At 36.7% G+C, this 27,957-nt stretch overlaps 2 protein-coding genes across 5 annotated transcripts in view; one reads left to right on the top strand and one right to left on the bottom strand.

Annotated features, from left to right (window-relative positions):
• Window positions 1-13,787, top strand: part of PGM3 (phosphoglucomutase 3) — a 29,252-nt gene extending 15,465 nt beyond the window's left edge. The window contains exons 9-14 of one of the 3 annotated variants that reach the window (XM_012001190.1): window positions 2,699-2,797; window positions 4,283-4,393; window positions 6,664-6,786; window positions 8,198-8,371; window positions 9,341-9,422; window positions 12,186-12,533. In XM_012001190.1, the coding sequence (XP_011856580.1) occupies window positions 2,699-2,797; window positions 4,283-4,393; window positions 6,664-6,786; window positions 8,198-8,371; window positions 9,341-9,422; window positions 12,186-12,364 (768 nt within the window). In that variant the 3' untranslated portion in view covers window positions 12,365-12,533. Of the gene's footprint in view, window positions 1-2,698; window positions 2,798-4,282; window positions 4,394-6,663; window positions 6,787-8,197; window positions 8,376-9,340 lie in introns of all 3 variants that reach the window. The other 2 variants (XM_012001191.1, XM_012001192.1) reach the window with 2 other exon arrangements.
• The window catches only part of DOPEY1 (dopey family member 1), a 109,712-nt gene continuing 91,942 nt past the window's right edge, over window positions 10,188-27,957 (bottom strand). Inside the window, exons 28-40 of one of the 2 annotated variants that reach the window (XM_012001193.1) lie at window positions 26,963-27,029; window positions 26,597-26,741; window positions 26,287-26,366; window positions 25,056-25,165; window positions 24,631-24,780; window positions 24,427-24,488; window positions 22,577-22,729; window positions 21,386-21,522; window positions 20,051-20,106; window positions 18,692-18,856; window positions 15,726-15,855; window positions 13,940-13,999; window positions 10,188-10,801 (exon numbers count right to left, since the gene is read on the bottom strand). In XM_012001193.1, coding sequence (XP_011856583.1) covers window positions 10,496-10,801; window positions 13,940-13,999; window positions 15,726-15,855; window positions 18,692-18,856; window positions 20,051-20,106; window positions 21,386-21,522; window positions 22,577-22,729; window positions 24,427-24,488; window positions 24,631-24,780; window positions 25,056-25,165; window positions 26,287-26,366; window positions 26,597-26,741; window positions 26,963-27,029 — 1,621 coding nt within the window. In that variant the 3' untranslated portion in view covers window positions 10,188-10,495. The remainder of the gene's footprint in view (window positions 10,802-13,939; window positions 14,000-15,725; window positions 15,856-18,691; window positions 18,857-20,050; window positions 20,107-21,385; window positions 21,523-22,576; window positions 22,730-24,426; window positions 24,489-24,630; window positions 24,781-25,055; window positions 25,166-26,286; window positions 26,367-26,596; window positions 26,742-26,962; window positions 27,030-27,957) is intronic. The other variant, XM_012001194.1, reaches the window with a different exon arrangement.

The following is a 27,957-nucleotide window of genomic DNA, read 5'->3' as shown; positions in this document are numbered from 1 at the left end:
TTCTGGTAGTTTCTGAATTAATATGTATCTTGAAGTTATGAAGGTATTGAACCATTTTTGTTTTCTGGTAGTTTCTTAATTAGTATCATGTTTCTGTGAGGAAGATACTGCCTTCATAAAAGTGATTACGTTGTAGTGCATGAAGCTGAGCTGCTGTTCATGTAAAGGTAAAGAGAAATAAATAAGAAAAAATTTAGTTTCCTTGATGAAAAAAGGAAAACTTCTTTCCTTTTCTTGGAGTTTTCCTTTAGAAAACTTGTGAATTCTTTCTCTGCACCTTTGTAATGAATGTAAATATTTCTAAGGGCCTAATAAGCCAGTGTTACAGCTCAGGAATATTTTTGTTTAAGGTCCTAGAGTCACCAACTTCAAATATAAACATCAAGGAAGATAGCTCACCTATCTCCCAGTCGCAGGAGAGTTTAACTTAGGTGTTTGGGTCCAATTTGTAACTATCTACCTGTCACAGAGGTACGAAAAGCTTTATTACTCCCTTAGAGAAGGGCGGTTAACACAGGTGGCCATCCCTATTACCAGGTAAGTTTAGGATAGACATGTGTGACAAATGGTGTTGTCAAGTTTTCCTGTTTGAGGACTAGTGTTAAAGAAAAAATAATTCATAACACTTGTTAAAATGGTAAAGCAGACTTGATTCAGGACTGTTGTGATAGGTACAGGGACTAATGTGATGGAGTTTTGCAGTGATAGGAGAAAGACTGGGCTCAACTCCAAATATAGTAAGGAAAAGTGGGGTTTTATAGCCAAGGAGCAGGGTGTGTGGGGACAGGTGGTGGCCAGTGGATGAAAAATTACTGAGAGGAAACATGAGGGTAAGTGGGTGGTATTTTGGCTAAACTGATCTAACAGGACTTTTGCTGAAGGTAGGCCAGCGCGGTCACATACTACCTGGGGGATGGTGGAGAATAAGAACTCAGATCAGATGTCCCGAGTGGTCATATATCAGGATGAGGGATTCTCGCTAAGCTCACTTAGCATGACTCTTATTAAAATCGGGCTATTGGAAGACAAGCCTAAGGACAATGCCTAGTCAGGCTTAGGTGAGCCTGACTAAAGTTTGGTCAAGGAGAGAATTTTTGTCATTAGCCATCTTTTATCTTTGGAAATTGGATTGGAATGTGTCTGCTGGTTATATTAAAGAGTGAGCATTTATCTTTGCTATCTCTTAGCAAATTAGCTTGTGATTGAACATCAGTTGGCTTAATACTTATTCAGTAATAAAACTGTTTCTTGCCCTTTTTTTTTGGAGAGGTTTTCTGGAGTGGTGGGAGATTTCTGTTTCTAATTATTTCTCTGGTGTCCACCAGATGACCACCCTTGGCACCACACTGCTTGATCGGAGAGTTACCAGGGTTCATGGACAAAACTGGAAGCCTGTTTGCCTATATTTTCTCATTAACGAGCAGTTCTCCAACTTTTTTGTACCTCGTTTCAAGTTCTGGCATTTATACTAGTTTTAGTTACCTTTCCATTCTCTAGAAAGCAGGAATTATAAAGTCAGATTCCTGCAGAATTTGGACAGGTAAAGTGAATGAGGGCAGCAGGTGGCTAAAAACAGGGAAGTGTGCCAGATGATGTCAACTGTAGTCACACTCTTCAAGAGAAGCAGGAAATCTGAATTTTCATGTGAATTTCCAACTTTTTAAAAAAGAAACAGTGTCTGACTGAAAATTTACATGTATACCAGGAAAAAAGCCTAAAAAAGAAACAGTGGCTGAGCAAAACGAAATATATCTTGAGGCTGCTAGTTTATGACCTGATTTTAATGTATGGTTATAATAAGCTCATTCAAGGGATTCCATCTGGGACCCATTTGCCTGCCTTTCACAGGGATTGGGTTATTTCACAGTACTTGGGTTATTGCTTTAGTATTTTCATTTTCTGTCTTAAACATTTATTACAGATAAAATAACCTAGTTTAAGAAACTGTTACTTCTCAACTCACTGTCTTCCAGATGAAATATTTTTAGCTCTTGCCATTCCTGAGGTCTCCTACATCCAATCGAATGCTGATCTTTCTTTTGCAGTTTTTCTACTATCAGTCTTTCCTTAACCATTCTTAAAGCTCTCTCAGATCCATCCATTCTTGACTTTCCCTATTCACTGTTGCTGATCCAGCCACTATTTCTTACTGGGATTAGTCCTAGAAGCCTCCTGATTCCATTTCTTAACCTTCTCATTGAACTTGCCGCTATTTGTAAACGAAGTTTTATTGGAATAGAGCTATGTTGATTTGTTTATGTATGGTCTGTGGCTGCTTTTGCACTGTAATGGCAGAATAATTGTGACAGAGACCATATGACCTGCAAAGCCTAAAATATTTACTGTCTGGCCTGTTACAGAAAAAACTTGCAATTCTGCTCTAAGCTATTCTCCACACTGTAGCTAAACAGCTTTCTAAAACTGTTAGGTCATGTCACGCCCCCACTTGTAATCTTTCGTGTCTTATAAGGAGACCCTCATCTCTCTCACCGTGCTTTACCCCTGGACCCATGCTTCCAGAGTGGGTTCACATTCCCATTGTATACATACCATTTTGTATTTTAATGCTTAATCGTCTTCCTCACTGGACTCGGCCCCAGTATGTTTTGATCCCCTTTGTGTCTCTGGGATACTCGGTATGCAGGGAACATTTGACATCTGAGTAATTGCTGTATTTCTTTAAATACATGTGTTATAGGTACCTGTCTATTGCACTAAGACTGGTGTAAAACATTTGCACCACAAGGCTCAAGAGTTTGACATTGGAGTTTATTTTGAAGCAAATGGGCATGGCACTGTAAGTTCTCTTAATTACAGTTGGCCTTAGGTGGCACTTTTCTTTATAATGAGATTTCTGTATCTGGGAGGTAATAATAGGTAATATTGTACTGTGTTGAAATAATTGGATGTGACAAAAAGATCCTTTGGTTATCTCATATATTGATGTATTATGAAACTGTGATACTCTTTTACTTGGTAATGATTCTTCTTTCAATGTGAAGAGATACACTAAGGTGTTTTGAATAGTTTTTTTTTTAATTTTACAGTTCTTAATTTTGTTATAAGCATGTTGTCTATGCACTTTTCGGCTGGCCATAGGAGAGGAAAAGAAAAATTCAGTCGCTATGGTGAATTGCAAAGTGTTGGAAAGTTGATAATTAATAAGAAATGAAAATGAATTTAAGGTAACTAGTGATAGGCATATAAAATGTTTCAATTTATATTTTACATAAAATTACATTTTAAAGTGTATAGTTAAGTAGTTTTTTGTAGATTCATAATTTCAGAATATTTTAAAAATGTTTTTATACTCACCTCATTTAATGAATGCACTTGAGGTGGCTATCAGAACATTTGAATCTAAGCCGAATAATTTTCCTCATTAATTTAAATTGGCTTTTGGAGGGCATAAATATAAAAAGGGGAAAAATAAGTTCCTGCAAAATGCAATTAAGATATAACTTTAGTGATCTAATGGAGAAGTTGGTAAATTATTTTCTAAAGGGTAGACTAAATATTTTTGGATTTTCAGGCCATAAGGTCTCTGTTACAGCTGCTCAACTCTGCTGATCTAGCTTAAATGAATGGGTGTGGTTGTGTTCCAGTAAAACTTCACAAAAACAGGTGACTAGCCTGTGCCTTATTTTATCAAGAAAAATGTATTTCATCAAGTAGTTGAGCATAGTATGCTAATCTTGCTCAGTATTAGGCCTCTAGAAGGCAATAAAAAAGATGGGTAAGGTATTTCCAAATGAGGTAAGACTCTTGAGGAGCATGATGAATTATATATTTTAATGACTAGCCATCATATTATTTCCCATATTTTGATAAATACTAGGAACTCTTAATTTTGCCTAGCTCATACCCTTAAGTTTTAGAATAAAACTGTACTAGTCGCAATGAATTATTTCCTTCAAAGTGTAAAGGATACAGACAGGCTCTAAGTAACCTGGTTGCACAGAAATGACTTAGCTGGTTGAAGGGAAAACATGAACTTATTGTGTGTGTTCGCCTCTTGTCAAGGTGGTGTTTTCTTTGTAATCAGATGTTTAAATTTTTATAGCCAGTTATGTAATCCACAAATAAAATTTTTCCCCTAGTACTATCCTCTGGGTTTTAATGTGATCTTACATTAATTTCATACATTTTAAGGCTGCCACTATTTTTCCCCTCAGTTTCTCCAGATTGACAAGGAGGGAAAAGTGGGTTAGCTAGAATAATAGTATTTATGACTAGGTTTTGGATAGTGTTTTGAGACTGATTTTATATGCTTTTGCTGCAGGCACTGTTTAGTACAGCTGTTGAAATGAAGATAAAACAATCAGCACAACTGGAAGATAAGAAAAGAAAAGCTGCTAAGATGCTTGAAAACATTATTGACTTGTTTAACCAGGTCAGAACTGATGGGGCAGTGGACTCTTGGTTACCTTTACTTTATTCAGAAGATGGATAGAACAGAGTGTGGGTGCATACAAAATTAGAGACGTCCTGGCCTGGTGGCTTCCTTGCAATAGTGGTATATTCAGTTGAGATTTATAATGAAATGGAATGACAGAACATTTTTTAATATGCTTCCCTTCCCCTACATCTTATGATGGGAAATTTCAAGTATATTGAGTAGCTTCTACCTAGGATCACAGATTCAGCTACTCAGTGTATACATACATATTATTATTTTTTTTTAACCAAACCTCGAGGAAATTAAGTAAAAATAACTGGTTGTCAGGCCAGGTGCGGTGGCTCATGCCTGTAATCCCGGCACTTTGGGAGACCGAGGCGGCAGATTACGAAGTCGGGAGATCGAGACCATCCTGGCTAACAGGGTGACTATTTCGTCTCTACTAAAAATACAATTAGCTGGGCATGGTGGCGGGCACCTGTAGTCCCAACTACTCTGGAGGCTGAGGCAGGAGAATGGCATGAACCCGGGAGACAGAGCTTGCAGTGAGCCGAGATCGTGCCACTGCATTCCAGCCTGGGCGACAGAGTGAGACTCCGTCTCAAAAAGAAAAAAAAAATAACTAGTTGTCTCATTGACAAAGGACATACATGTGGGTTAGTTGGGATTGGGGTTGGAGTGTCGTTGGCAGTGGAAAAGCAGTACTCAGGGTAGAGGAAAGCGATTCAGTTATTTGACTGTCTTGCACACATTGGACACTTCATATACCTTACTGTGTAATCCTTGCAGTAACACAGGGAGAGGTGTTACTGTAATTCCCTTTTATAAGTGAAGAAACAGAGATCTATCTTCAGTTATATCTTATACCAAAGCTCATATTTCTCCATTTTATCTTGATGCTTTCTATCATTGTGGGGTAATATCTCAAAAGGGATGTAATTATAAAGAAAAATGAGTGATGGAATGTTAGGCTGAGCCTTAGAGTTATCCAGTCTAATTTCATTTTATAGATAAGGAGTACTAAAGGCAAGTTTCTCAAGAGCTAGTTTCAGTATTCTTTGTTACACCTTTCATTGTCTTCCATGGAGATCTCCATCTCATTGTTCATATTTATCCATCCACAAAAACACTTCAGTTAATCATGCTGCATGTGAGAAAGCATAGGATATAGGCTGAATATCTCTTATCCAAAATGCTTGGGACTAGAAGTGTTTTGGGTTCCAGATTCACTGGATTTTGGGATATTTGCATATATATAATGTGACATCTTGGGTGTGGCACTCAAGTCGAAAACACTAAATTCTTTTGTTTCATATATGTTACATAAGATTAAAGGTTTTATAGAATACTGCAAATTTAGTGCATGAAACAAAGTTTGTGTCTACTGAACCATCAGAAAGCAAAGGTGTCACTCTCAGCCATCCATTGGACAGTCTGTGGTTGTTTGGCATCACCATCATTCCTGACTCTGAATTTATATGCTGTCAATAAGCAACATTTTTTATACTTATTCACACACAAGTATTTAATAGTAAAAAATATGATACATATCTGGCATGCATGGAAACGATATATCATAGCTGAAGGAGGCTGACAGAGTCTTTTTCCCTTGGGGATGCTGAATGAACTGTGGGCCTGCCTTTAGTGGGGTTTTTTGTTTTATTTTGAGATGGAGTCTTGCTTTATTGCCCACGCTGGAGTGTAGTGGCGCAGTCTTGGCTCACTGCAACCTCTGCCTCCCGGGCTCAAGCAGTTCTTCCTCAGCCTCCTGAGTAGCTGGGATTACAGGTGCCCACTACCACACCTTGCTAATTTTTATATTTTTAGTAGAGATGGAGTTTTACCGTGTTGGCCAGGCTGGTTTTGAATTCCTGACAGTGAGGTCAGGAGTGCATTTGTTTTTTTATTAAGAGACAAGGTCTTGCTGTGTTGCCCAGGCTGGAGTGCACTGGATGTTCACAGGCATTATCACAGCACGCTGCAGCCTCAAACTCCTAGCTTCAAGTAATCATCCCATCTCAGCCTCCTGAGTAGCTGGGACTGTAGGTGTGTGCCACCACACCTGGCAGTTGTATACCCACATGACTGACCTATCACGGAAGGCCAGGTGTGGAATTTTTCACTTGTGACGTTATTTTGGCCCTCAACATGTTTCAGATTAAGGATGTTCAACCTGTACTGTGATTGGTTTTCTAAGAAAAACATCCATTTCCAAGATTTGCTTGTGTTAAGTGGTTTCTTCCATTTGTTTCCCCATTTTGCAGGCAGCTGGTGATGCTATTTCTGACATGCTGGTGATTGAGGCAATCTTGGCTCTGAAGGGCTTGACTGTGCAACAGTGGGATGCTCTCTATACAGATCTTCCAAACAGACAACTTAAAGTTCAGGTGTGAGAGAAACTTTAAAATAACTTTTTTGAATATTAGCTAAGTAAAACCTATTATCCCAATTCTATGTCTCACTGACAAATGTTTCCTATTTCATTCTATACATACACACATGATACACAGAAAATAAGGCCTTGTGGGCCGGGTGCAGTGGCTCATGCCAGAAATCCCAGCACTTTGGGATGCCAAGGTGGGCAGATCATGAGGTCAAGGGATTGAGACCAGCCTGGACAACATGGTGAAACCCTGTCTCTACTAAAAATACAAAAATTAGCTGGGTGTGATGGCGCACACCTGTAGTTCCAGCTACTCAGGAGGCTGAGGCAGGAGAATCACTTGAACCCGGGAGGTGGAGGTTGCAGTGAGCCGAGATCATGCCATTGTACTCCGGCCTGGCGACAGAGTGAGATGCTATCTCAAAAAAAAGAAGGTCTTATGATATCTAACGGTATTATCTTACAGCTGAAAAAAATTATAGAGTAAGTTCATTTACTTAACATTCTATTGTTTGAGAAGTATTTGGTTTCCAGCTTTATTATATAATAAATAATATGAATGACTGCATCACATTTTTAAAGAGATTTTATTATGGAGAATTAAAAACAGATATAAATGTAGAGAAACAACATAATGAACTTTGTGTACCCAGCTTCAGCAGATTTCAGTTATTGCCCTATACATTCTCCATGCCCCCTCCCAATACTCTTTTGGGTATTTTATTTAGAGACGAGGTCTCACTGTGTTGCCCAGGCTGGTCTCGAACTCCTGAGCTTGAGTGATCCTTTTCCCTTGGCCTCCCAAAGTGCTAGGATTACAGGTGTGAGCCACTGCGCCTGGCCCCAACATTATTTTGAAGCAAAACTCAGATCCCGTCATTTCAAGTGAAAGTACTTACTCTGCATTATGTTTAGTTCACAGAATACTTCCTGAGGGAGAGAATTCAGATAAATTGCTCACTGATTTCTGTACATGTTTATGCCAGTTTACACATTCACCAACAGAATTTGTGAAAGACAATTGGAGGTACTAAAAAATGGCTGTTGATTGTTCTGATTATTTTTGGCATATTTTAAGAGATTCTTATCGGCCTTCTTATATAATGGGCTACCACTTATCCTGTTTTTATGTGTGATATGGGACTTAAAGTCATGTCATATTTACTGGCCATTATCTTAGTAGTGGTAACTCTAAGCATTTGTGGAAATATTTTTTGTCAAAGGTAATTCTTTATAGATTGAAGAAAAAGAAGAGTTGTACAAATGTTGAAATTAATTACCCTGATCTTGGAGAAATAAGAAATTTTAATGTAATTTTATATTTAGTCTGGCACTTTTCGTAGAATTTATGTTTAACAGGTTAAGCTTCTGAAAGGAAGTGTAATATATAACAAATATGAAATGCTTGCACTTAGGTTGCAGACAGGAGAGTTATTAGCACTACCAATGCCGAAAGACAAGCAGTTACACCCCCAGGATTACAGGAGGCAATCAATGACCTGGTGAAGAAGTACAAGCTTTCCCGAGCTTTTGTCCGGCCCTCTGGTACAGAAGATGTCGTCCGAGTATATGCAGAAGCAGACTCACAAGTAAGCTGGGATAGTTCTATTGAAAAAGAGCCTAATATTAGGTGATACAGAGGCAAACTATTTTAATAGTTTTTAGAATCTCACTACGATGATTAGGCTTTATTTTGTTGAGCCTTTTAGGTTCACATTAAGCTACAAAATTATTTTCACCAGCAGTAATTATAAAATTGAACAAAATTAGACCCACTCAGTTTATTTCCCCAAATATTTTTGACTTATTCTAGACTTCTGAAAGTGTCATATTTTTAACCATGGCAGGAATAACTAATACATACTTAGTTTATGCACTATGAGATAGATGATCCTTTTCTTTTAAAAATATAATCTTGTGACATTATGAAAACAACCAGCTTTATAGTTCATTTCTAAGTCAACTGATAGCATTCTGAACTCTTGATTTGTTTTTCAAAATATTTCCTTTAAATGACAGCTTTACTTTGGTGCCTGTTTCCCTGATAGGGGTCAAGACCTGTGGTCTGGATTTTTATTATTTGGCCTCTTCACATACTCCTTAAAGTATCTGCAAAGCCATGGCAGACTAAACGTGCTGAATAGGGAATCAGGAGGAGACATTTGGCAGCTTTCTTCCAGAAGCTTAAGCCATCTTAGAGTCTAATGAATATCCATGATGGATGAGGAGATGGCAACAGAGGCAGTAATACTTACTTACTGTTAGGCCAATTGTGGACTAAGGTTTTATTGAATTTTTTCAGTTTTGGAATGATAGCTATTTTTATAATCTGAATTGATTAAAAACTTACCTTTAGAAGAATTTCATCTGTTTTCCATTTATTTAAGGGCCTTGGAATTTGTTACTGAAAGATGAAAAAAGGTTTTCATTGGAATTTGTTAGTGAAACAAAATCAAGAATCACCCCTCTCTTCCCCAGAATTCCAAGTAACATGGTCTTGCCCATGTTAGACACATGCTATGTCTTTCTCATCTAATCTCTTTTAATGTAATTTGCAGGAAAGTGCAGATCACCTTGCACATGAAGTGAGCTTGGCAGTATTTCAGCTGGCTGGAGGAATTGGAGAAAGACCCCAACCAGGTTTCTGAAGATAATTTTCATATTCTTGAGAAACTGGACTTTTTACAAGTCTTTACAAACTGTCAATAATAATGGCCCTACTAAGAGATTTATAATCATAATGCTTACAATGCAGCGTACTGGATTGTCTCTAGATCTGATTGTTTTTCTTAAACACTACCAGAATAATTCTTTGTGAATAGGTAAGCCTTACACTTGTTAAACAAATTTACCTCTAATTTCAGGCTCACTAATATAAAATACTGGGGCTTAAGTATACAATTCAGTCACTAACTGTACAGTTTTATGTGGGGAACAATTCATGCAGACTACTGGAAAATTAAATCTTATTACCAACTCCTTGTGATATCTTTGCCATCACCATCACATGAGCAAAATGATGTTTTGCAGCATCCCCCATTGCTGATACAAATGGAGAGGGCAGAGAAGACTTTATACAACTAGTTTTTCCATTGCAGAGTTTTAAGAAAGATTATTAGATGACTTACCTATATGACTAATCTATATGACTAATGCCATCAGGAACTCAGAGGTGTGAAGAGGGGGTTGTCCATCCCTCTTCCATACTGAGACTTATAAGGATGCATGGTCCAGCCTTCAGTTATTCTTCACTGCTCTTGGTGAAGGTATGTGGGAAAAAAACTAATTATAATACGTTTTCCAGCCTCCGATGGAGAAGGAACACCACACTGATACCAGAACATGGTTACTAAGGAAAAGAGAAAAATCCCCAACCAATCTTAATTAAACCAAGCCTGAAACCAATGGAAAAAAAAAATGGGTAGTGTATATTTTGCAGGTTTAAGACAACTCAGGACAATAAAAACAATGGACTTTACATGTGTATATATATATAGCTCTCTTAGGCACCATAATCAGTATGAGCCAACAATATTTAAACTTGATTCAGGCCACATTCAGACATTTGCTCTTATATACAAATATTTAAATTAAATACAACCTGAAATGTGTTCTGTTACATACAAAAAAGGAAAAACTATACAATGCAGAGCAGTGTATGTGTTTTAAATAATTACATTTACATATAAGTTAAATGGAACCACCGGTGGTGCTCAAGTTTTTATCATCCCTTCCAGAAAATCTTTTTCTACCATCTCTTCTATTTTTTGCCTGGCTTTGCTGGAACATGGTTTGTGGTTCTCCAGTTTCATGTCCTTATTAGGGAAGACATTTGAGTAGAGGATAGGACTCCCTGAGTGTCCTCCACATCGGCTTGTGACTTTGCTGTTGAAGACTTGACTGAGCACATTGAAGAACGGCAGGAGCTGCTCCATGCTGCGCACGGTGCAGATGGTGAGCAGCAGTTGCCCTGGCTCCCAACCCAACGTTCTCCCTGAGTTGTCTTCCTCTGGATTTTTCTGCAGAAAACAAAAAGTGAACTGGTATTAACAGACAGTGTGGTTAGAAAAATTAAAAACATATAAACATTGGCAGTTGGTCAAGAAATGAATACAAATGACATTACGTTTCTACTCCTGACCTGATCAAAACCCTTGGTGCTTCTGAGACCTTTTACTGCCATTTCTTAGTTTTATATGGAGCAGTCTTAACACTGTAGTAATAGTTCCCAACTAGAATGCACAGATAAGCTTAGTTAACAGAAATCGCTTTGAACAGGAATAGAGTCAAACATAAAAGTTTTATGTTGTGCTTTGTATTTACTCAAAAAGCTCCCAGGTTTCTGAACCCTCACTACTGTAACCAAGGACTAGGTCACAAAATGACTACAGAAAAAAGGAACAAAGTGCTCTATACATTTTATATCCCCTTTTATTATAAATAGTTAATTCCCTTTTATCTAGATAGCCTAAATTTGCCATGATGGTAGCAGTATCCAAAGTGAATAATTACTGTCAATACTGCATCACAGAGAAAGGAAGGTATCCCTCAGGAGAGACACTGCTCTCTCCTTCTGGGTTGTGCTAAACAACATAGGGAGGAAAGCTGGACCTGGAGTCAAAGGAATTGGTTTAGTGTGCTGGCTCTGCCATACTTAACGACATCCTTGGGCAAGATACACAAAGGTTCCTCACTTATAAAATGGGACAATCTAAACTAACTTTTAGTAGAGAATTCAAATGAGAAGGTATGTGAAAACTCTGCCAACTAAATATAAACACAAATAATTTGTGTATTAAGAGGGTAGTTTGAGAAGCCACCTGAATTACACAAACATAGCTACAGACATCATTCTGTCTAGAGAAAGATATGAGAGAACTGAGGTTGGTTGAACTTGGGCAGAATCACAGATACAATACCACACTAAATAAAGATAATGAAAATAAGCAATGAACTAGACAGAAGAAAGGAATCATGAAGACTTAGGAAGAAGAATTATAATCTGTCATATTAACAAATGGAGTTTGCCTTCTAAGATCAGATGTTGCTCAGAAACTTTCATTGTTTACCTAATAATTTAGTATCACTAGTTTCTTAGTGGGTCAAGCAGATACAAAATCCAGCTTATTTTCTTCTATGTGCTCTCAAGCTTGTTGCTTATTTTAAAGTAAAATCCTGAAAAAGGAAATTAGGTTGGTGCAAACGTAATTGCGGTTTTTGCATTGTTGAAATTTGCAGTTTTATATTGGAATACATTCTTAAATAAATGTGGTTATGTTATACATCATTTTAAGCACATTTCTCACTTTTTTTTGCTAATGACTTACTTGCTGTTTATTTTAGACTGTGGAAATGATGTTAGACAAAAAATCAAATTTGAGTGATTTTCTGAGTTCAAAATAGGTTATAAAGCAGCAGAGACAACACACAACATCAACAATGCATTTGGCCCAGGAACTGCTGACGAACATACAGTGCCGAAACAGTGCTGTGATGGTTCAAGAAGTTTTGCAAAGGAGACTAGAGCCTTGAAGATGAGGAGTGCAATGGCCAGCCATCGGAAATTGATAATGATCAATTGAGAGCATCATTGAAGCTAATCCTCTTACAACTGTAAGAGTTGCCCAAGAACTCAACGTTGACCATTTTATGGTCGTTCGGCATTTGAAGCAAATTGGAAAAGTGAAAAAGCTCAAGAAATGGGTGCCTCATGAGCTGAGTGAAAAAAATACTAAAAATCGTCGTTTTGAAGTGTCATCTTCTCTATTCTATGCAACAATAATGAACCATTTCTCGATCGGATTGTGACGTGTGCCAAAAAAGGTGGATTTTATATGAAAACAGGCGATGACCAGCACAGTGGCTGGACTGAGAAGCAGCTCCAAAGCACTTCCCAAAGCCAAACTTGCACCAAAAAATAGTCATCATCATTGTTTGGTGGTCTGCTGCCAGTCTGATCCACTACAGCTTTCTGAATCCAGGTGAAACCATTACATCTGAAAAGTATGCTCAGCAAATCAATGAGATGCCCCAAAAACTGCAATGCCTGCAGCCGGCATTGGCCACCAGAAAGGGTCCAATTCTTTTCCATCACAACAGTGGACCGCATGTCGCACAACCAACGCTTCAAAAGTTGAACTAATTGGGCTATGAAATTTTGCCTCATCTGCCATATTCACCTGACTTCTTGCCAACCAACTACCACTTCTTTAGGCATCTCAGCAACGTTTTGCAGGAAAACTGCTTCCACAACTAGCAGGATGCAGAAAATGCTTTCCAAGAGTTCATCAAATTTGGAAGCATGGGTTGTTATGCTACAGGAATAAACAAACATTTCTCATTGGCAAAAATGTGTTGATTGTAATGGTTCCTATATTGTTTTAATAAAGATTTCTTTGAACCTAGTTATAATGATTTAAAATTCATGGTCCCAAACCGCAATTACTTTTGCACCAAACTAAAAATATATGTTAAAATGGAAGAGTCCAGGAGCAAACCAAGAAAAGATCACCTACTTCTTCATCATCTCTGGTCAAAAACCAAAAAACTTAACAGCTATCACTTAAGTTTGCTTCCTAGCAATTATTTAGGTTCCAGTCTAGATTATAGGATATATAAAACTATCTTTCTTTCTTTCTTAACTATGACACTGGCACCAATGAGAATCCTGTGACTGACTTTCACATTTCCACCATTACTCAATTACTGGTACCATACCACCTCTAATCCCCTAAATCAAACTGCAATTCAGCAATAAAAGGCATACAGAGATGACTTTGTCATGAAGGGAAATGAATACCCTTGCACCCTCTATATAGCAAACTTCCAAATGTAAGAGAACTATGGGGTAACCTTTTGTTTATATTCCTACCAAGATGAGCCTTTAAGAGAAGGACTTATTACGCTCTTGACCAAGAAGAATACACTTGATTCAGAGTTTCTGATGCTCTTAATGAGAACTATCTGTGTCTCAATATTAAATAAAGTCAAACATTTCCATACAAATGATTTCTCCTTTGACTTCACCAGTCTACCCTTGAAAAAGACTTCCTTCCTGTTTACCTCTCTTGTACTTGTTGACATTCAGACCTGGGTTTGTGTCTCCATATTTGGCAACTTTTACTGCCATATCATAAGCATGAAACAGCCACCCTCACCTGATTCTTGGCCATCTCCAATCCCTCCAAAATCACTGTCTTAAAGTCCTCCTCCTTGTCCTGTGGAAGGAAAGAGGAGAACTCACAGCCTTTGTTCCAGTGAAAAGTATGCTTGGCCATGAAGACCTTGTTTAAGGTGATTTGGATGGGAAGATGCCTTTCCATCAAAATAGTTTTATTCTGTGGGACAAATTTTGGGCAAAAGACTGTCATATTTATTATTTAAAGGAGGGGGGTCTTATAAAAATTCTCATTACTAATGAAATGCAGGCATAACAGAAAAGGACATGTGCCTGGGGTCATATTTGCTTCTGGATTTGTCATGATTACTTGCCCAAACTCTGAGATACCAAAGTGAAAAGTACCGAAGTCCTATCCTGAACTCAGGACCCAGCTTACATCCTCATCTCTGTCCTTTTATTAAGCTCCTACAGAAGCAAGTAGGAATTTAAGTCAAGTTTCTCATGTAAATTCCTTCCAGCAAAATCTCTTTAATCACTTTCTTCATTCCATTTCTGTAGTTAACGGAATTCAGTTTAAGAGCTGCTGCCTGATTAGGAGGACTCCAGAAGACTGGAAAATTTCTGAGCACTCAAAGCACACACTGCATACTAGATCTCACCAAATAACCTAGCTGACTCCCAAATTGTACAATTTGATTTTGAAATTTGTTGAATGTAAAAGAAAATTTGACAAAAGGTTAATAACAAAGGCCCAATGGCGAGCATACCAGTTTCACTGCTGGTAGGTTCTTGGGCAAAGATCTGTAATAAATTAGCATGATGCATACTGAAAGATAAAAAGTATATAAGACACAATATTTTACACATTTTATTTTCCTACACTTTTTAATAATATGTTTTAAGTAAATTCCCACTTTTCCTCTTAAATAATTTCTCTAAGAAGATGCTTTATATTAATGAGTCAGAGCCAGTTTAATTTTGAGCACTGTTTTAAAAACTGCAGGTTGGGGGGGTCTGGCAATCTGTACTTAGCATCATCACCGTGAACTACAAAAAGGAAAATATCTCACATGTTAAGGGCAAGAACTGTTTTGTGAAACTTTAGATTCGGTTATATAGCTGTATTCGATCAGGATAAGGAATGCATTTCTGAATGTAGGTTATAATCAGAAAGTGAAAAATACTTAGAAAATGAATTTTAGCATATATATTTTATTTCATATAGATAAACAGAATGAATGCTAGTGATTATTTCCTTTATTCTGACCGAGGTTCTAGCTTGATTTCAATGAAATCTGACTCATATTTTACAAATTTAAAATGTATAATCTTCTTACCCATTGATTAGTTCTGTTGAAACAACTCTGACACGTTCTAAAAATCCCTCTTGTATTGCATTTTTCTCAATCAACTCATACTTTTGTTTCTCATCATGGCGTTAAGATGAACATTGTATTACATTCTCAAGTTTTTGACATGAAAATTGTTCAGGACTACAGTCTTAAGTACTCACATGTATGGTTCCAAGGTTTTTCTTTTTTGAGGGGAAAATATTTTAAGGTAGATGTTATTAATGTACAAAAGCCTTCCTTTTTCTTCTCTTCAAAAAAAAGAATAACCGCATATTCCTTTAAAATACTGCAGTATGTTTTCTAATGTCTGGAAATATGAGGCTTACAGACATTAATTCTTAAAACCAGGGACTTGTTTTCAAAATAGCTCAACTTGATAACGTTCTCAGTTTCCCAGAAGTATTTAATAAATACCTAACTAATGCAACATGTAGTGATGTAAAACAAAACAATCACAAAAGAATGCGATACCTTTGCTCTTTTCCGAAGAAGTTTTGCTAGTCGTACCACGTAAGGTTTAAATTCTCGTTGATGTATACCCTGCCTTCTGACTTCCAAACCTGAATCATCTGAGGCTTCTGGAATAAAGGCCCATCGGTACCTATGTATAGAATAATGACATCAGCATCAGTAAGACAGATTTTGTGCCATCTAAGATTAGGTGGCATAATGCAGTAGAAAGATCATGACCCCACTGCTTATAAAAATTCAAATGCCAGATGTGCCACTTGTAGCCTTGTCACTTTGGGTATGTTTCTTAACCTCTCTGAGCCTTCATCAGTAAATAAAGATACTACTACCTCATAAGGTTGTAAGGAATAAATACGAAACTTGTAGTCATCATTACTTTTTTCATGAGCACAAAGCAAGTACTCAACAAATGTTTGTTTCCTTATTAGCGAATAGGCAAAAGGTTCTTAAAAGGAACATGTTTTCATTTAGCTTATCTCTGTACTGTAACATAACAGTGTGGCAAAGACTTGATTTTTCAACATATTTTTCAACTAGGTCAAATGTTCCCTAGTTGCACAGTAAAGGAATAAAAAACTGAACGAATTTAAGAAAAGTAGGGCTTTCTTTGCACTTCTCTTGAATTTTTATAATTTTGTCTTTCTTAAGTAATATCCGACCATGGGAAAAATTCAAACCGTATAAATGGGCATACCAAAGAAAGGTAGTCTCCCCTCCCTGCATAGGATCCATCAATGTTGTCAGCTTCGTAAGTCCTTCCCGAGAGTTTATGCCCAAAAGAGTACATATTCACACAACCCTCTCCTTTAAAAAAACATGATCGCTGCCTGTTTTGATTTAATTATACATGTAGGATATATATATTTGATATTAATTTCATATCTTGGAGGTAATTCTGCATCATATAAAACTTCATTCTTTTTAACAGCAACATAGTAGTACACCAAAGCCAATGTCCTAGATTGTCCAATTTCTTGCACTTACAAAGTACCACGATGGATACCCTTATGTAATGCTTATTTATTTTTGTGCACATCTGAGAATATAGAGGCAGGATAAATCCTCGGATGTAGCAGAATTATAGGCTTAAAGAGAATATATATTTTAAATTTTGGTAAATATAATCTCTGAACAATTGGACAATATCAGTGTATACTTCCAACAAGAATAAGAATGCTTCTGTTACTAAAAGTAAAAGGAAAGCAACTTTCAGATCTTTACCATTCTGATGGTTATCCATAATTTTAATTGGAAACTCAGGAGAACAACTGAGCAGCTTTTCCAATGTTTAGAAACCATCCTATAAATTATTAACTGTGTTGCTCACTGGCCCATTTTTCTACCAGATTATTTTTATATATTACGCATTTTAGACTTTTGTCATATACACTGAAAATATCTTTTGCCAATTCATTGCTATCTCTCAAACTTTATAGTTACGTGGATACTTTTAAATTTACATATAGGAAACTTATGAAATACTTTGAACTTTCCAAATATGGATCATGGTAAGATACTACTCTTTCAAGATAATTATGAAAATCTTCACATTTTCTACTTTAAAGATTTTTATTTTTAGAAAGATACAAGGTTTTAAAAAAACTAATTAATATAATGGCATGTTTCCTTCCCTTTTGTAGTAACATCTTGACAAGTAAAGAGGATAAACTTATTTTGGTTCTTGTCATGGAAGATAAAGAGTCAGTATCATGAGCATACTATTTAATGTCCCTCCAAAAGCACCTGAGAATAGTTATCACTTTTGTGAAGTAAGTGTCTTGGTTAATATTGGCCACTTTCCTACAATTCTGTTTAGTATTCTTTTCTGGAATTCCTTAGGAGTAACATCTGTGTAACAGATACCCAACAACTGAAATTCATCAAAAAGTAGATATATATGGTTTTCAAGTAGAAGAGAAAATTAAAGGAACTAGAATGACTCTAAAAAAGTAATCTCTAGTTCTTACCATTAAATTTAATGAAAAGTAAGCTTGTAAAATAGCAAATTTTGGAGCATGTCCAAATAAAAAACAGAAAAAGCTCAGTAGCATACTCTTTATCCTATTATTTCCATTCCAGAAGAAAAATAAGACACAATATTATAAATTAATACGTATTTGATCTCGTGGATAAATTCTCATACTACCTTAACTACATTTTGATAATGTTACATAGATTGCCCATTATTTTTAAAATTTATATATGAAAAACCATAATTAAATATTTTTGCCACTTAAGAAGGCATTGTGAGCATTAACTTTTATCAACTTTTCCCCTATTTCTTTCAGTTCAATTCATTATCATCTAAGATAAAACTGCCTCCTTCATTCTAGTCTTGCCCATCTCCAGTCCATTCTCCACACTACATAGCCAAAATAAGCGTTCTAAAATTCAAGCCTAATAACATCACTTCTTTCCTTAGCTGTCCAAGTTCTCTAACACAGCTTACAAGGTCTTACATGGTTTAGTCCCTTTCCAGCTTCTTCTCAATATTCTGCTCCAGCAATACTGATCTCTCCACACTTCAGACGTATCACGTCTGCAGCTGCCTCTATCTTCCTTCACTCTCCCAGCTGTCATTCTTCACCACCTCAGGTTAAGACTCCCCTGAGGGCCTTCTCTGACCTTCAGAGCTAGTAGGGATCTCTGCTATGTGGCCTCAGTGTGTCTTGTACATGAGCTACCATAGTATCAGTATGTCTCCTTCCCTGGACTTGAAGCATGTGAGTTATGTACCCCATTGTCTCACATCTGGAGGTACTCAATCTGTTGACTGAATAGTCTGTTAATATATCCACATTGACCATTTACTTCCAATAACTGTGCTGTGCCAAAATAATTACATTTTAGTAAAAATTATGAATACTTCAACTTACACAAACATCTTTTTAATTAGTCATAGATGTCAGTGACCAAAGCAAATGCACTTTCAAAAATATCCATTTAATATCCTTGCTTTTACTTACATCTGAAACTGAGGAAGGTTTTCAGAGGGCAATGCGAGAGCCAAATCCAAAAATTTGCAAGCAGAGAGATAGAGGTTTAACCACCGCTGGCTGTTATATGAAGTAGAGAAGCCATTACCTCCTGTGTACGTTGTCTCCAGACCAGCCACAGAGGGCCCTGAAGTCCTGTAAGCAGGAGACAGACTGTCAGCAGCTGGACCCATTTACTCACAGGAATTCCTAGAAAGATCTAAAAGTGCCAGCCAATATTTTTCATAATCATCCTGAGATAAATGTGCCAGTAATTGCTAAGCAAGGTCATGATGAAATGTCACCATTTTCAAATCAAAAATTTACTTTTCTTCTTTAAGAATGTAAAAACAGTACATAGACTGGGTGCAGTGGCTTATGCCTGTAATCCCAGCATTTTGGGACGCCAAGGCAGGTGGAACGTTTTGAGCCTAGGAGTTTGAGACCAGCCTGGGCAACATGATGAAACCCTGTCTCTACAAAAAATACAAAAAACAAACAAACAAAAAAAAAACCCCCCAAAAAAAACCCTAGCCAGGCATGGTGGCACACACCTGTGGTCTCAGCTGCTCGGGAGGCTGAGGTGGGAGAATCACCTCAGCCTGGGAGGTCAAGGCTGCAATGAGCCAGGATCACACCACTGCATTCCAGCCTGGGTGAAAAGAGTGAGGCCCTGTCTAAAAAAAAAGTAGTACATAACTTGTATTACATTCAAGAAATATAAAAACCGTAAAAGCAAGAAACTTCTTTACTCAGTTTCTGCAAAGATGAGAAAGTTCTCTATAATAATAAACAGTTATTAGTACAGGAGATCCTTTTTATAAATCTACTACTGAAGAAGAAAATATATTCAAGAAACTTGGTCTTAAAGGAACTTTTCAATCTACAAATTTGTGTAAATAAAAGATTATATTTAGTCATACATTAATAAACTGCCTCTATTAAAAAGAGTAAAAGTACATTAAATTGGGACCATCTGGAAGATCTGCACATATGGATAGCCTGGTTCCAGGTTACCTACCATAACAGAGTTGGCTATATATTGCAATATTTCAGAGACCAGATCTGACTTACCAAAACCAGTCTGGCTCATGCAGCTGAAACAATACTGTACTGCTTTAAATTAAATTTGTGTCTAGAGGCCCAAGGCAATGAATGCTGATGGCTTAATCCAATCTAAAGTGCTTAAGGAATAAGTGAAATTACATTATATCCAAATGTAATCAATTACATAATAATAAATAAGTATTCAAAAAAATACTATCTATATTATCCTAGATGCTGAGTAATATTCTGAATAATTTCAGGATATTAAAAAATGGACAAGAATATATTTAAATTACATATTACCGTGAAATATCTTCATCAGCAGTGAGTTCCTGCTCCATCAGTAAAAATACTTGTACCTGAAAATGGTGAAATAAGTGAAATAAATGTTAAATGTTTAAACTGGATATTTAATCCTTTCAAGTTATCTTTAAGTTGTATTTTCATTAACACAAAAATTTTAGAATACGTTTTCAGAATCTTTTAAATTATAGTTAGTTTCTGAAGGTAAAACTGCAAATTTAACCACATAGAGCTAAATCTTGGTGAAATTGCTTGCTAATCATTTGGTGAAATCCAGTGAGATGAAGGCGAGCTTTTGTTTTTAGTGATTATGGAACAGAGTTACAGTTATTAAAAAAGGAAAAATAGGCCAGGTGTGGTGGCTCATGCCTGTAATCCCAGCACTTTGGGAGGCTGTGGTGGGCAGATCACAAGGTCAGGAGATCGAGACCATCCTGGCTAACACTCTGAAACCCCATCTCTACTAAAAATACAAAACAAAATTATCTGGGCATGGTGGCAGGCACCTGTAGTCCCACCTACTTGGGAGGCTGAGGCAGGAGAATGGCCTGAACCCAGGAGGCGGAGCTTGCAGTGACCTGAGATCGCACCACTGCACTCCAGCCTGGGCGACAGAGCGAGACTCCATCTCAAAAAAAAAAAAAAAGGAAAAATAAAAGAAATATTAAAGCAATTATATTTGCAGGGAAACTATAAAGCTAGATTTACAGAGAGATAGATTCCTTTTCCTTTCTTTACCCATTCCTCTTTCCTAACTCCCCAAATCATTCTGATGAGGATGAGGATGAGGATGACTGGGTATGGTTTGAGGAGGGGAACAGAAGGGTATAGGTGGGACCTGAGAAGGTTTTACTGTTTGATAGGTTACAAAATCTCTGTGAAAGTCTCTCTGAAGCAAGTTTAACTGGGGTAGGTGCTGCACTTCAAGAGTGAGTATATGTAATATGTCAGAGCAGTTAAATCCAGCTCGGCCATCTCGATCACTAGAGGTATTGCTACAGCTATTGTAAATAGGTCCAGCTGCTATTGTCAGGACGGTAGGCCTTGACAGAGTTAAAAATGTAGTGTAGTACAGACTAAACACTAAACCAGATCCAAGAAAGTAATCATTCACAAGGAGCTGGCCATCCATCTGTGTTGCCTATTTGTAAATTTAAGCTGTATGGAAATGGAATCTGACTTGTTTTACTATTTTCAACTGTAAAAAAGTATCAGTAACTGGTTTACCTACAGCTCAATTCTCTCCCAATATTTGTTGTGTGTAGTAAGCACATGGAAACTAATCACTGTTTTATCATTTAGATTTATAACCTGACTGAATTAAAATTAACTCACAAGTTCTGTAATCATGGTAGGCCAGAGTGAGGTAAGATGTTGGGGAGACATTCTTAAAAGTAATACTCTGAAAAACAGGAACACTTGAGAATGGAGAGTTGGCACCTGTGGCAAACGGAGACTCTCAACCAATCTCTCTGAAAGAAATGCAGAGCATTTTCAGTAACTAAATAATCTTTATCACATAAAACTTTCTATATCATCTGGTCCAGTACTCTCAAACTATCTGTAGTAAAGGATAAACTTAAACAAAATTCCAAACTGTTGGAGATATTTTCATAAAATAATGAATAAGAAAACTCCAATTAAACAAAGATACATAGAATACAAATGTCATTTTCTTATTAAGCAGATTCTGTCAAATAGCAAATCAAAGTTTAAAATGTTTAGTCTAAATTTTTGTACTTATGGATGGGATAACAGACTGGTTACTGGTCCATGGACCATACTTTCAGTAGCACTGATCTAGGCAAACAAACAAAAAAAAATTATAGGGACAAATAGTGTACATTTTGTATATCTGAAATTAGGAATCATTTGTCTTCTGGGAGAAAAGAAAATTCTCCCTAGAGAGTGACAACTATCATGTTCCCATGTTGGCTCCTGAGGCTAGAGGCTTTAGAGTACGCTGACTCGAGCAGCAAATAATTCTGTTCTGGATAAATCCCCATTGTGGAGCTATTTGGTGGTACAGGGTGATGATGTGTGTACTGATAACCTTCTGGACACAGAAGGTCACCAAACCCGCTTAATGAAGTTACCAAAAATATTACATAATCCCCCTTGCAGTTCCCAAATTACAGATCTCCAGGTGTTACTTCTAGCCACAATTTCCTGGCTTTACCTTGTATTTTGGTCTTCTCAGAGTACACAAATTCTTGTCGACAAGGAGAACATGCTAACATGCCTGCCTGCAGCAAAATCATCTTATACCTCATCTTCAAACATGAATTCCTAAGAAATTTGAACTAAACAATAAAATAGAGACCACATTTAGGCAAGTCCTACAACTCAGTGATGATTTCTTTTAGATGCTGGCATTGATAATTTTCGTTGTTTCAGCAGAAAAATTTCTAATTCCCAATTGATCTACACTTGATATATTTTACCCCAACTTAGAATTTAGAGAAGTATTTTCTAAGGAACCAAAATCCTATAATTAGAGAAGATAAAGGGTTTTTCATTTTTTACCTTGTATATCTGGAAGATATTTCTGGTACTGGTCAATTTCACTGCTAAAAATAGCAAATGCTAATCTTTTAAGAAGCATGGCTCTCTGTTCTAGCTCCACATCACGGTTTGCAAAGAGATTAAGTGAACTGCTTTGAGCCACTGCTACGCGTGCTGAAAAAGCAAGTGAAAGAGACTGTGACACTGTCATTTGAAGAAAGATTATTCTGTTGTTTTAAAAATAGCTATATGCTCTATGACATCCAAAACTGAGAGGAGCTTGGGGTACAAAACTTGATGCCCCTCTCTGGGGCAGACAGGCTGGCAAACAGATCCAGCATACGTAAGCCAGAGGACCAAAATGGTAGGAGTTTTGATGGAGAGGGGAAAATTTAGAACTGTAGGTTTTAGAAGGTAAAACCACTAATAATACCATTTATATAAAACCCTGAGGAAACCCTTTAATATTTAAGGCCATCTGCTTAAATCCTTCTTGTTACTTTAAAAATACTTTCTGGTATAGCCTTGCCTACGTACCTCTCCTTCCTCAAGTCATTACTCACCCTCGACTCATTCTGCTGTAGCCACATTGTCTTGTTTGTCATTCCCTCAATGCACCAAGTGTGCTTGCATCCCAAGACTTTTGCAATTTATTTGTATTTTTCTTCGAGATGGTATCTTGCTCTGTCACCCAGGCTGAAGTGCAGTGGGCACAATCATGGCTCACTGCAGCCTCAACCATCTGGGCTCAAGCAATCCTCCTGCCTCCTACGTAGCTGAGACTACAGGTACATACCACATTTGGCCAATTAAAAATTTTTTTTTGTAGAGCTGGGGTCTCGCTATTTTGTCCAGGTTGGTCTCAAACTCCTGGCCTCAAACAATTCTACTGCCTTGGCCTGTCAAAGTGCTAGGATTACAGGTGTGAGCCACTGCGCCCAGCCAACCTTTGTAATTTTTGTTCCCTATTCCTGGAATATTTTGACCCTAGGCCTTCTCATGGTTGGCTTCTTTAGTTTCACCTTGTATATGAGCTGTTTAGCTGTTATTTAAAATCCATCACACATTGCCCTATTTTATTTCCTTCACAACTTTTAAAATTTGATTAAGGTTAGTGCAATGAGGGGCCCACTGTTGTCTTTTAATAAACATTTGTTGAATGGATTAATCTGAACCTTAAAACAATCCTATGAAGATAAAACAGATATTCTGCCCTTTTTCCAAATGAGAAAACTGTAGCTTTGGCTAAAGAATTTGTTAAAAAGTACTACAGAATCATACAATGTCACTGCTATTTAAGTTTGATAACTTTCAAACGTTTTTTAAAACTTTTTTCAGATGAAATTCTAAATGGAATCCTAAACTATAAAACCAATCAAGATAAGAGTAGAAAGAGAGGGTGTGGGGTGTTTCTGCCCTTCTTGGCACCTTTCTTCCTTCAGATGAAATAAACAGAGCCCCAGATATTTAAAGTGACTTGTCTGATAAGGTGGATTCAACTGCCTGCCTTTTTCACTTCACCATCTATCAGTTTCTCATTCACTGAATATTTATTGAGTGCTATTATGTGCTGGGTATGATGCTGTGTGATGAGGAAATAATTAGACATGGCCCCTTCCTTCCACTAGTAGCTGCAAAAGGACAAATAGTTTTACTTATTATTTATCACTTAAGTTGTCCTCTGTAAATTTTAAGATTATATTCCCATAGCATATAGAAAGTAGTATGCTTTCTCTAGAGCATATATCCCCACCGACCCTTGACAAAGAGCTCATTCAGTAGTCTCCTAGTCTTCAGAAAAGAGTAAAAGTAAACAGAAAGAAGGAATCATGTACAGGAAAGAACTTGGATTGTCATCCCATAATACTCACTCATCAAATCTCTAAATGTTGTTTTATCATGTGTCATCAGATTGTCCATAATTGCTCTCCAACTGAAAGAGATAAGGATTACATGTAATTAAGATTATGTTGTTACTGTTAAAGAACAGTATTCTAACTTTCCAGGCGAGTAGCTGATGTCAACAGACTGTGAGGTGCATTATCATACTGAATACAAACAAGAGGACAACTTACTGATTAACACAAGAGGCATCCATCTGAAAGAAACTGGGATCCATAAAGAGGTCAAAAGCTTCTTTTTTCCAAGCTCTCCGTGTGTACTGATACCCACTAAGACTGCTGAGCAGCTGGACACAAGCTCGATAACTAGGGGCATTATGTGCACTACAAGGAAGAAAAACCACCTTAACCTATATGTCCTAACTTTAATCATCCTATCAAGTTATACATAAATGTTCACATTTGCCTAAGACAGTGACATGAAGATATGAAATAAAAAGCACCATAAGAAAAATATTATATGCATTTTTAAAAAATAATTATAATTCAAAGGTAAAAATGTCATTTTGTAATAATTCTAAAAATGGCAATAAGGGAACAGAACTTGTTTCTAGCAGGCGATGAATTAATTAAAAAAACTATTTAAATAATAATAGTACCTGTGATTTCTGAGGTAGGGCACAACATAATGCATAATATTTACAAGTAAAGGAATAACCCGCTCCTTTTCATCACTATAGAAAACCATATCCAAAAGATGAGCCAAAACCTATAAAAACAAAAAATGAAGAGTAACATATGAGGTGAAACTGATGTCATCCCAAGGTACTGATTTTCAGTTTGTTAGAAAACCTAGACTACTTAAAATTAGAAAAATCTAAAATTAAATCTTCCTGAATCATTTTTATGTTAATAAGTTTTTCCACCATCTGGTTTTTTGTACATTGTTACTATAGGATATAAATATGGGCAAATCTTGCCATTTCCAACTGAGATAGGGAAGTACAAAAAAGAAAAGAGTTCAAGAACCTTCTGTGACAGTGAGTAAACAGTGAATTTAGTAGTAGAAACTACAGTATTCTTTTATCCCTAACAGCTAAAATGTAGTTTAGAAAAAAAACCCAAACAATTTAACTGGACTGTTCAAATTCCAAAACTGTCAATTAACAGCTATTTGGCCATAGTCTTACTGTTCGGATCTTGTAAAGGTCACTATCCACATCTGCAAAGAGGAAACAAAATGGCACGTGTATAATAGGATATAAAAAAGAGCCTGTCAGATAATGTACATAGAAATGTTTGGTAAATTGTAAAATACATTATAGTGGCAGGCTTTAGATCACCTTCACTTCTCCCCATGCTGGGCGCGGTGGCTCATGCCTGTAACCTCAGCACTTTGGGAAGTCGAGGTGGGCAGATTACCTGAGGTCAGGAGTTCGAGACCAGCCTGGCCAACTTGGTGAAACCCTGTCTTTCTTAAAAATACAAAAATTAGCTGGGTGTGGTGGTGCACACCCGTAGTCTCAACTACTTAGGAGGCTGAGGGAGGAGAATAGCTTGAGCCTGGGAGGCAGAGGTTGCAGTGAGCCGAGATCACACCACTTGACTCCAGCCTCGGCAGCAAGAGTGAAACTTCATCTCAAAAAAAAAAAAAAAAAAAAAAGGACATGGAGAAGGGGAGCAATATCTAAATTTATCACTAATGTTTGGCAAACTAAATAATCCAAATACATAAAAGGCCAAAACTTTGTATTTGTTAATTCTATATAGTGATTTCTAGAAGCACAAAATAGTTTCTCAAATTATAAATTTCTCTATAAAAATTACTTGCTAATTTTTAATAATGAAACAGTCTACTTGAGAGTTCATGTGAAAAAGCTTAATATTTACCTCAGAGAGTAATGTCAATGCATGGACACTATATACAGAAGGAGTTATGTTTGCAGTTTCCATTGCAGGTGATAACATATCTATAAGAGAAAATTAAAGATATGGCTAGTTCCCACTGAAAACAAAGTTTATATGTGTATATGTGTGTGTATATACACATATATATGTACATGTATATATAATTCGCACTGAAAAAAAGTTATTTGTTATACACGAGAAAAGGGATAAATTTGTGGTACTTATAGTGCTAGGCAAAATGATTTCTTAGTAAATATATGCCTGCTTACAGATAATAAACCTAAATGAATACCTTCAACATCAGATTCCAAATTGGTTCCATCTACCATTATTTTGGGAGAAGGCTTAACTTCAAGATTTCGTCGCAGCCACGTTGTTTGTTCCAGAGAAGAACCAGCAATTACACCAATTGCATCCACTATTTTGTGAGTTACATCCTAAAAAAATAAGAACTACATATGTACACACGTGCACACTAGTTATGAACTTCTGTAGTTTATATTTCTGATCATAGATATTTTACAATAGACATTACTGATTCCCATAGAATGTTCAGAGTTGAAAGAAACTTCAGTTTATCTTATTTGACTCTCTCATTTTCAAATTGAGTGCACTGAGAAACACTTTTGACAACAGCTCTTAACTCAGACTGCCTTACCTGAAGGTCTCTTTGGTCCTTTTTATTTTCCAAACTAGGGTTTTTCATAATAAACTCATTCAGAACCCTAAAAGGGACAAAGAGAAAACAGAAATGGGAAATATCAGTCTAAAAGAAACTAATGTGATCTAATTTCTCACCATGAGTTAAGTGGCTTAATGCTCTTGATTTCCATTTTAAATATTTAATATATGTATATATCCTATGACTCAACTGAAATTCATAAACATATTCATTAAAAGACACTGTATAAGGATGCTCAAAGCAGTATTATTTGTAAGAGCACCAAAGTGGAAGGAACCCAAATGTCCAGCAAGGGCAGAAAAGATAAATTGTGGAATGTGGCCAGGCATGGTGGTGCATGCCTGTAGTTCCAGCTACTTGGTAGGCTAAGGCAGGATAATTGCTTGAGGCCAAGGCTGCAGTGTGCTATGATCATGCTGTGAATAACCACTGCACTCTGGCCTGGGAAACCTGGCAAGATGGCAAGATCCCATATCAAAGAAAAAACAAATTGCAGAATGCTCAAACACTAAACAACAATGAAAATAAATTACAGATATTATAATTACATGAATGAATCTCATGAACATTATGTTGAACAAAAGAAGCCAGACACAAAATATTTATATATACTTATAGTTCAAAAACAAGGCGAAATCCATCTTTGGTGTTAGACTAGTGGTTACATTTGGGGAAAGAAAAGAATAGTAACTGGGAGAGGTGCAGAGGGACATACGGTGATTTATTTCTTAAGTTTGTAATGATATAGTGGTATGCCTGCTTTTTACAAACTTTGCATTTGTAGAGTTGTGTACTATTTGTATATTTTTCGATATGTGTTTTATATATAAACAGAAAAGTTTAAAAAATCCTAAATTGTAACCTAGAAACGATTTCTTACCATAACACATTAAAAATAGTCCATGAAGAAAAAAATTTCCATTTTCATTATTTGCTAAGAGTCTACTCAATATTCACTCTGACATGATTTT

This window comes from Mandrillus leucophaeus, unplaced genomic scaffold (genome assembly GCF_000951045.1).
Source record: "Mandrillus leucophaeus isolate KB7577 unplaced genomic scaffold, Mleu.le_1.0 Scaffold652, whole genome shotgun sequence".
Lineage (NCBI taxonomy): Eukaryota > Metazoa > Chordata > Mammalia > Primates > Cercopithecidae > Mandrillus > Mandrillus leucophaeus.
Note: the sequence above shows the minus strand (reverse complement) of the source record. Positions and strands in the feature narration are given on the sequence as shown.